The sequence below is a fragment of the Vicia villosa genome, linkage group LG3 (assembly GCF_029867415.1).
Source record: "Vicia villosa cultivar HV-30 ecotype Madison, WI linkage group LG3, Vvil1.0, whole genome shotgun sequence".
Taxonomy (NCBI): domain Eukaryota; kingdom Viridiplantae; phylum Streptophyta; class Magnoliopsida; order Fabales; family Fabaceae; genus Vicia; species Vicia villosa.
Window position 1 is genome coordinate 26,342,204 of NC_081182.1, and position 10,206 is coordinate 26,352,409.

A 10,206-nucleotide genomic window follows, 5' to 3' on the forward strand; every position below is an offset into this window, starting at 1 on the left:
ATATAATTTGGTTTTTTTTTCTAAGTCCTTTTAACATATTGGATCCTCCAGGGGTTAATAAAACAATTTTTTCATTACACGCTAATTACAAAGTCGCATAAAATATATATTACTAAGTCACATAAAATATAAACTTTTGTGGCAACTATATGTTTAATCCTTGAATCAGTCTGTTTTCCTAAGGAACATAGCACAATTACATTACTCTGTCAATGACTGATAATAAGAAATTTCCTATAACCACTACATGAATACGAGAATAATATGTAATGGATAAAAAATTGAATACTAAATAAGAGAAAACACTAATTCATGTCAATCTTTTTACCAAATATTTATGAAGAACTAGCGTCTCATTTTGGGTCTGGGTGGCTGAACAACTTTCTTTTGTACTCACACCAACCAAAACAACTTTTTTAGGCAGCTCTACTAGATTTGTATTCTGTTGGACAATTACACACATCGCTGTCAATTTCCACATCATAAAAATAACAACAACACATAATGTTATAAGACCATAAATAGATGCAACATACAAAACATAATTTTAAGTAGACAAATAACAAAACAAAACTTATACATACCACATAGAGCTCGTCCAACTCTTTCTTCTATGATTTCCGCTCTTGTGCTGATTTTTTTCTAACTTCTTATTGTTGAGCTCGTCCATCTATTTCTTTTGTGATTCTCGCTCATGTACTAATTGTTATTCTAACTTTTTATCAACAATCTTGTCCATATCTTTCTTGTGCAATTATACACTCTTTGTTGATGATCCTAAACATACTCTTAGGTAGATGTCGTGTTAACCACCACGAACACGCCCACCATGCTCCTTTGTTCCAATTGTTTCTACTAATATATCATGTCGTACTTATTGAATAAAGGAACCTTTACTAGCCATTTCAACCAATAAATCCTACAACATAAATAAAAATTTCATTACCAAAGTAAATTAACCTAAAACTAATATTCTTGAAAAAAAATCTACTTACAATCTTCTTGGCAGCTACACGTGTACCCTCTGATGGGAACTCTCCACCAGCTGTTTTTTGGGTGCTCTTCCATTTCTCATGGCATGATAGTGGAAATGATTAAAGGCTAAGAGTCCATCTCCACCATCAATGACATCAATGTGTTAAACTTAGTAACATGACATATTTGATAACTCTTTACCGCATATCTGTATAACAAAATCAACTGTTAGATTGAAAGCTAACAGCATACAGATTATGTCCATAAAATTTAACATCAATCGAAATAATTTGATATATTAACATATATATATATAGAAAAAAAATTTATAGACCCCCATGGGGTGAAAACCCTGCTAAAAACCCAAAAATTCCCTTCAGAGATGCATCTCCGAAAACACAAAAAAAATTGAGATTTTGGTTAATTCGGAGATGCATCTCCGAAAGCACCCAAAAAAAATTGGGATTTTGGTTAATTCGGATATGCATATTCGAAAAAAACCCAAAAAATTGTCAGAGGTTTTTTCGGATATGTATATCCGAAAAAATCCTAAAAATTGAAAAATTTAGGATATTGATTAATTCGGATATCTTAAAATTGATATAATTTATAAGTTATGAATAATAATAATAATAATAATAATAATAATAATAATAATAATAATAATGATAATTATATTGTTCATATTTCTATTCTAATTCCAATTATAAATTAAAAAATAAAACTCATAAAAATTTCTTTATTATTTGATAAATATCATATTAATAATTACTAAAATTATAATTAATATACCAGAATTATGAATATATAAAAAATAAATACATTAATAATTATTCAACAAAAATTTAAAATAAAAGAGATCAAGTAAGAAAAAAATTATTAACAACGTTATTCATATTTTAATATAAATTTGAATTACATAGTTTTTCAAAATAATAAAGAAAAATTACAAGTATAAAAATTATTTTAATAAATAATTATAATAAAAAATAATTTATTTATAAAATAATTTTTAACTTTAAAATTGTTTATAAAATGAATTTTTTTAATTATAAAATTGTTTTTGAAAATTAGTTTATGGAATGATTTTTTATGTATCATAAAAAAATAATAAATAAATAGTAAATAAATATCTTTATTATTATTATTATTATTAAATTTATATATAAAAATAAAGTGTTTATTTAAATATTTATTAAGTTAATATTATTATTATTATTATATCTTGATTATAATGATATATATTTAATAATATATTTTAATTAATACAATTAATTATACTATTAATTGTATTGATTCACCTAAACTTTAATTTTTTAATAATATCGAGTTCTTTCGAATATGCATTTTCGAAAAATCTCGAGATCAAAAATTGGAATATTTAGGATATGCATCTCTCAAGACACCCCTTTCTCAAAAAAAATGTGTCTTCAGAAGTGCATCTCCGAAGTCACATTTTTTCTATAAAAAAATGTCTTCAGATATGCACTTCCGAAATAACCCTTTTTTCCAAAAAAAATAAATATTTTCGGAGATGCACTTGCGAAATATAAGGGTATTTTGGGGTTTTCACCACGGATTACTAAGAAGGCAGAGAGGTTTATAAAGAAATTATATATATAGTCAGGATCAAATGACATCAATGTGTCAAACTTAGTAACATGACAACTCTGATAACTCTTTACCGCATATTCGTGTAACAAAATCAATTGTTTGATTGAAAGCTAACGTCATATAAATCATGTCCATAAAATTTAATATCAATGGAAAATTATTTGATATGTTAAAGAGAATGATCAAAATTAACGGATTTTTTTTTAAGTTTTATAAGACGTTAGTTTTTATGCATCTCGTTGACATATCAAATAATTTATGATTGATGTTAAATTTTATAGACGTGATCTATATCATAATAACTTTCAATCCAACAGTTAATTTTATTATATGAATATGTGGTAAAGAGTTATCAACCTTATCATGTTACTCAAAGATGAGGCTAACTTATCTCTGATTGAAAGCAAAAACAGGATTCAAATAGTGTGAGTATAGAAGAAAAGTAAAGCTAATTGAATCCATAGTGGTATGCTTCCTCATTTTAGATTTAACATTTTTAAAGGATTTCATATATACTCAGACTCTTCAACGACCTATACCACCACTTCAACGACTAGGCACAATTGAAGGATTTCATCAGAGGAAAAAAAAATCTAGTGATTCAGTGTGTAGTTTGCAGTAAATTTTGGGGAATAGTATAATTGTATTTCGAAACCACTGATGGAAGAAGTTGTGATTGGTTTGATTATCATTGTACATTGAAAAGTAAAGGTAATGGTTTAAAACCAACTATAAAATTTGGGAGAAAAGGCTATTGCAGCATTCTATAAAATTTGGGGGTAAAGGTTATGGTTCAGAACTAACCTAGGATTCGTTTGTTTTGGTTTTTTTATAAAATAATTTTTATAGTGTTACGTTATTTGGTGAAAAGAATTTTATAAAGAAATTTTTTATAAGAGCTTCAAATGAAAATTTTGTTTGAATAGTTATTTTTAAAATGTGATTTTAGATATTTTATTTATTTATATGAAGACAAAAAATAGATATTAAAATTTCAAAAATCACTTAATTTTGAAACTATTTTAAATAGATTTTCATAAAAATTATTTTTGAAATACAACTTTTTAAAAAAATTGCAATTCTCACTTAGCTTTAGTCTTCAATTATGTATGTTTATGTTATAACATGTCAAAATTAGTGTCTCATTTAAAAAAAAAAAAACAAATATAAAAATATTTGTAATATTTTAAAAAACGGTTTAAAAAATATTTTTTCAAAAATACAAAAAAAAAAAAAATTTAATTTTAAAGCTAAACAAACAAACCCCAATCATCCTATTGCAATTATATTTTTATATTTAGTTGGAAATCAATAATGAGGACATAAATTACCCCCAAAAGATACTTGTCAAACAAATTAGTTGGGCAATATGTTATCTTTCAAAATATTTAATTTTTTTCTATTATAACGGGGGATCGAACCGTAGTTCTCCCTACCAAGTCCAGCATCAATCATCACTGGACCAACTAACGATTGGTTGTCTTTCCAGGATACTCTTTAAAAGTAAGGAAAAAACTCAAAGAATTTTTAATATAATCAAATTGAAATAATTTTTTTATGAAAAATCAAATATTTCTATTCAAACAACTAAAATGTCAGACATTGCACAATGTGTTTATCAACTACTCATTACAAGAGTAAAATGAAGGGATGGTTTTCTAAGAATCTTATATTAAGGAGATCTTTCTATGACTATGAAGAATCTTCGGTCTCTAAATTTTTCTCGGTTCTCCAAAATTTTTGCTTTAGTAAAAAGGATGATAGATAGTTTTAAACACGCATTAAAGATGATATTTTCTCTGTGACATCTGCCTATCAAGTTCAACCAGGCCTTTGCCCCCTCTTTAAGACTAATCCAACCATTATGTATCCTTCTTTTCACATGGTTTGGAATATTTGGGCTCCCTCTAATGTGGTGGTATTTTCATACAACTCGTGCTAGATAGATTCTCGTGTAGGAAAAACTTTTTCAAGCCGAAAGTCATTATCGACCAGGAGTGGATCTCCTGTGTCTTGTGTGGGGACTTGACAAAGTCATCTTCTCATTTGTTTGTTATATGTAGGTTAGCCTCTAGTGTCTGGGATATGATTTTTAGGGTGTTAGAGTTTAGCTTGTTCTTCCCATGGAGCTTATGAGTATTTTTGAATTTTTCTTTTCTTTAGGATCTAAGGCTAAGTTGAGGGATGGTTTTATTATAATTTGTCATGTGATTTGGTCCATTTGGTATTTTCGTAATGGTAATCTTTTTTATAGTTCAACAACAAATATGAAAGAGATGTGGGACAAGATCATATTTTTGGCTCGAAATTGTTTTTTTAATCGGTCTTTCTTGAACTCATCCTTTTTTTTATTGGCTTTAGAATTTTATATTTGTTTGAATCAATAGCAGATCAAAAATTCTGACCTATCCTATAGGTGTCTGTGGCTTTTTGGTGTTGTATGTGATTTATGGTCTATTGAAAGTGGGTGTGAAAGTCAAAACTCTCACCATGGATTCTCTCCTTCCCTCATTTTCTCTCCTTCACCAAAAGCAAGTGTAATAGAATTAATGGTATTAAAAAAATTGATAAAAAGAAGAAGAGAGAAAAAAATATTAGAGAGAAATAGAGAAAAAAATGTGAAAGAGATAGTTGGAGAGAGGAAATTGAAGGAGATGATCCAAATCCCAAAATTCTAGTGTTTCGTGGTGCTTCATAGAATAGATACTCTTACGGTTTTACCTATTCATTAATTCGGTTCGATTCGGTTTTCTAAATGAAGTATACCCTCACTAGTTAAGAAATAAACCGACTGCCTCAAAACAAATACCAACAGTCAAAATAAGATAATAAAAAGACAAACCGAATTGAAAAATAAAAGCAGTAGGGAAAGGAAAACAGAGTTGCAGACTTGAGTAATGACAAAAAGTGATAGACACAGATAACCATCAAACCGTTTGCAATATGGACCGACATAACTCCATGTCCAAAACATGATAAGTATAATGTATACTCATATTTGCAAAGAATATTGAAGTGGAGTGGAGTGGAGTGGCTGTTTGAGAATAGTGTCGTCTTCCATTCTTCCATGATACTATGTCTATGAAGTGGGGCTTTTGTTCATGATCCCCTAGCATTGATGGGTAATGACTTTTGACTTCATTCTTTGATTGAGTCCCTCCAAACAAAATGTTATACTCCATTCATTTTTTTATATAATTTTACAATATTAAGAAATTTAATTAATTTTTCTATATGGAAGAAAAATCATGATTTTTTTTAATTATTATTTACTAATGGTTTGAAAAATAATAATTAAGAGAATTAGGAGAGAATAATAAATAATTAAAAATATTAATAGAAAAACATAAATATTTCCTTTTATAATATTTAATAAATAACTTAATAATTGATTTATTGTTAAACTTAATGAAATAATTTAATATTAAATAAATAAAAAATAACATGGAAATAATTTTGTGAAGTAGAAAATGACACATAAGCAAAAATAGCGCTAACTCATTAAAAAATACCTCCAAATTTAAAAGGGGACGAAAATTCATCAGAAAACTTAAAAAAGTAATCAAAATAGTAATTTTTAAAATGGAAGGATCAAAATCAAAAAAATAGCTAAATAGGAGATTTAGGTTGGGCCAAAGCTAAAATTTAAGGGATTTAGGCCCAAAATTTTACTTTAAAAAATGTAATTATTTTCTAAAAGGACAAAATTTAGGTACAATTCTTTAGGTGTAGTTTTTACTATTTTCCAATGAAAACATGACAAATATACTTAAATATCATTTAGTGAGTGAAAATAGGAGAAATTTGCTTACGTGTTAGAGAAAATTATACATTTGTCATATTTTCATTGGAAAATAGTAAAAACCACACCTAGAGAATTGTACCTAAGTTCTAGAGAATTGTACCTAAGTTTTGTCCTTTTAGAAAATACATTATTAAAAGTATTAATTTATTCAATAAAATAATTAAGAATATTTAATAACAATTTTCTAAAAATATTATTAAAAAGTATGAGATTAGTTGGAATGCACAACAACTTTACACTGTATTTAAAGTTGAAATAATTTTGACGCATAAGTAAGTATGGAATTAAAAATAAAAAGAGATAAATTATAATCATGTTAATAAGTATGGTATTATGTTTTATTTTACGAATCAAAGCGACAAGGGTTGAATCTCAAGTATAGTATTATGTTAATTTATTCATTAAAATAATTTAAAATATATTTAATATTAAATTATCTCAATCAACATTTACACATCATTAAAAATAATTTTGAGAGATCAAAAAGCTAAAATTTCAAAATAGAAGAACAGAATATATTTAAGCGAAAATTATTTAAAAGACATTTTTATACTGTCACAGTGTCACTGCATATTCATTAAACTAAATTTTTATTTAAATGACATATATTTAGAAACAAATGAAGTATTTTTTAAAATTAAATTAAATCATACAGATTTGTGAGACATTAATCTAATTAGCTAAGCATGATAATATGATATGGAAACAAAGAAACTTCGTTTTGACTAAATGTTACTCCCTCCGTTTCTTTTTAAGTGTCATTTTAAAAGAATTTTTTTGTTCCTATTTAAGTGTCGTTTTATAATTTAATGTTATAATTTGTCAATTATACCCTTATTTTCTCAATAACTCCACCTCACATTTTTCAAATAGTTATTGGAAAAAGAGAGTGTATGAATGAATTTATTTGGAAAGAGAAAAATAAATAAGGGTATGATAGGAAAAGTAACTCTAACAATTCACTATCTTGGTTGAAGAGCTTTTTGCTAAAATGACACTTAAAAAGGAACGGAGGGAGTAATGTTAATTTGAATTTTCTTGATAATATTCAAAGTTGAGGTGTTGATCGACCCGCACCCGACCTTAAATTCACTTTTTGTCAATCGAAAAAATGTTTTTAAACTTCTTTTACACATATATTTATTATCTAATTAAATATTGTTCCATAAAATGAAGATTTACTTCAATGCATTTTTCATTCATTTGTTGTTAGTTACAATGGCATGGTGGTTGCATTTATACTAGCGAGTGCATACTAGGTGCCTTACATTTCTTTACACTGTAGCTACATCGATCACATATCATTATCTCTAGTGACTTTCTAATAATTATTTTTGTTCAAGGAGGGAGGTAAGATGCAACTTTGAGCTTAGTGTGTAGATCATGGAATGATGTTGGGCAAAGAGGTTTAGTAAGAGTGTCTACAACTTGAGTCATGCTTATACCATGATGCATTTTCATATTGTTTGGCTATGACGCTTTCTCTTACAAATGTATGTCTAGTTGACTAGTTCTATATTCTTTGTACGAGCATGAAGCATAGGTGTGTGAGATAGGAATATGACACTAAGGTTGTCACAAAGGAGTGTGGGAAGCAAGAAGAGGATTGCAAGTTTTGTGAGGAGGGATTCTAACCAAAGCAATTCCGAGGAAGTGTGTGCTAAATCACGATTCCCGATCTCAATACTCAACCTTGCAACAAGAGATTGCTTTTTTGAGCTCCGCGGGACAAGATTGAGTCCAAAAAGATGCAAAAACCAGAGGTAGACCTTCGATCATATGAATCATTTGCTCAATCCAAATCACTATAAACCCTTAATAAAAACCTGTGTGCTAAGTAAAAGAGAGAAATGAACACTACTACAAAAAACACATTTTATTTTGGTTGGAAAAAAGATTTTACTTCGCTTTCAAATGCGAGGTAACAGAGAAGGGTTTAAAATCTTCTTTCAAACTACCATCATCATGTTACCACCATATTTTCACAACCCCGACATTGAACTCTGAATTAATCGCTTGATTAAGTCACATGCTTCAAAATAAGATTAATAATCCTGATCTTGACCACTATATGCACAAACTTCCTCGCCCTCGTATCTTAAGTTAGGGTCTTTTAAAAAAAACTTGGTGTAGAACACCACCTTAAATAACCATATGTACAATACATTACACTTAGGGCCAAATTTGTACAACTTAAGTCAAATACAATATATACTCGCATACAGTCAAACTACACTCTACATTATGCAATATAAATACACGCCTTATGAGATGTTTCTACGTAAGAAAAAAAAACATGTGAAACAACTTGAGAAGATACTAATTTATAACTTTAGTGGAGTAAAAAACCCTTTGGCAAAAAGGAACCATAGGTTAAAACCTTTTCTTTAAAAGCCAACAACATGTTGAAATTTCCTATTTAAATTCTTTAAAATGGACCATGAAGAAAGGTTTTTTGACCTTTTCTATTACAACACGGATCAAAATCCTTTGTCTAAGTCAAAAGCAAAATCCACAATAATCTTCTTTTTGTTTGACAAGAATTTCAATTTTCAAAAGCGTAAGCATTACACAATATGCATGATTCCCCACTAAACACGCCATCTAAAAAGACAACAAATAATGCATCAAATTTCTCCATATAAAACACTAACACTACCCATAATTTAATAGTACCACAAAATATCTAAATTAAATTTCAAACCAAAACTAGCCACCATAGACCAAACCTCTTAAAGTCTTTATTAGCCCCCACATAATAATCTTTTTAATACAAGAAAAAAAAAAGTTCAAGCCTTCAAATTATACAAACACAAAAACCTTCAAGTTTCAATCTCTTTCTATCTAGTTCCTATGGAAGATTTTCATAGATCAAAATCTATTTCAAATGGCCACCAAATGAATATGCAGCTAGAAAACTACTATGGACCACCAAAACCTTATGATCTAAGAAGTTATAGCTCTTCCTATGTACATGCTTCTAAGGATTTGAAGTTGAAGAAAGGTAAAAGCTTTTCATCTGGCTCATCTTTTTCTAAGTCTTTGAGTTTTGTGAATGATCCTGAAATTCAGAGAAAGAAGAGAGTTGCTAGCTATAAGATGTATTCTGTTGAAGGGAAAGTTAAAGGATCTTTTAGAAAGAGTTTTAGATGGCTTAAGAATAAGTACTCAGAGGTTGTTTATGGTTGGTAGAGATTTTCTTGTTTTGGAAACTTTGTATGAAATTTGTAATTTTGATTTCTTTTAAGAAATATGAGATATGATTTATTTAGAAGAATTGTAGATAAATCATTATTGAGTTATGATCGTTTTACATGATTTTGGTAAGGTTTTTGATTATATATGTCATAAAGTTACTTAATATTGGAATTTAATTGTAGTTTTTTTTTTTGTTGAGGATTTTAATTTTGTGTATTCTCATGTGTAGTAACCTTTGTATTTGTTTGTAATATGTATAATCCAAATAATCTATTTAATAACATAACTATGATATTTTCATGATCATTATTTTGTTACAAATCAATTATTGTGTCGTAAATCTAAATACTTTTTTTGAAAGACCCTAGAATTTATTAAGTTTCATAATCTGAACACTTGTCTTTCTCCAAAGCAATTATACAAAATAGAAATGGATAGATTCCATTTCACATTCTATAAGTCCTTATAAAATCGTTACTATAGATAATACTATAGTTTATATGATAAAGTTTTTACTTTAATGAAATAATAATTGAGGTCAAATGTCTTGAAATGTCCTATTTTAATTTTATTTTTAAAAAAAATTAAATCTTATTCATCGATTTTTTAAATTA

At 27.6% G+C, this 10,206-nt stretch overlaps 1 protein-coding gene across 1 annotated transcript; it reads left to right on the plus strand.

Moving 5' to 3' along the window:
- The first annotated feature begins 9,065 nt into the window (after positions 1-9,065).
- On the plus strand, positions 9,066-9,872 carry LOC131655230 (uncharacterized). Its single transcript, XM_058925121.1, has one exon. It carries the CDS (start codon positions 9,248-9,250, stop codon positions 9,584-9,586), a length of 339 nt encoding a protein of 112 aa, XP_058781104.1. The 5' UTR covers positions 9,066-9,247; the 3' UTR covers positions 9,587-9,872.
- The last annotated feature ends 334 nt before the right edge of the window (positions 9,873-10,206 follow it).

What these genes read in the sequence shown, in the direction of transcription:
- LOC131655230 (XM_058925121.1), top strand. Translation starts at nt 9,248, where the DNA reads ATGGAAGATTTTCATAGATCAAAATCTATTTCAAATGGCCACCAAATG.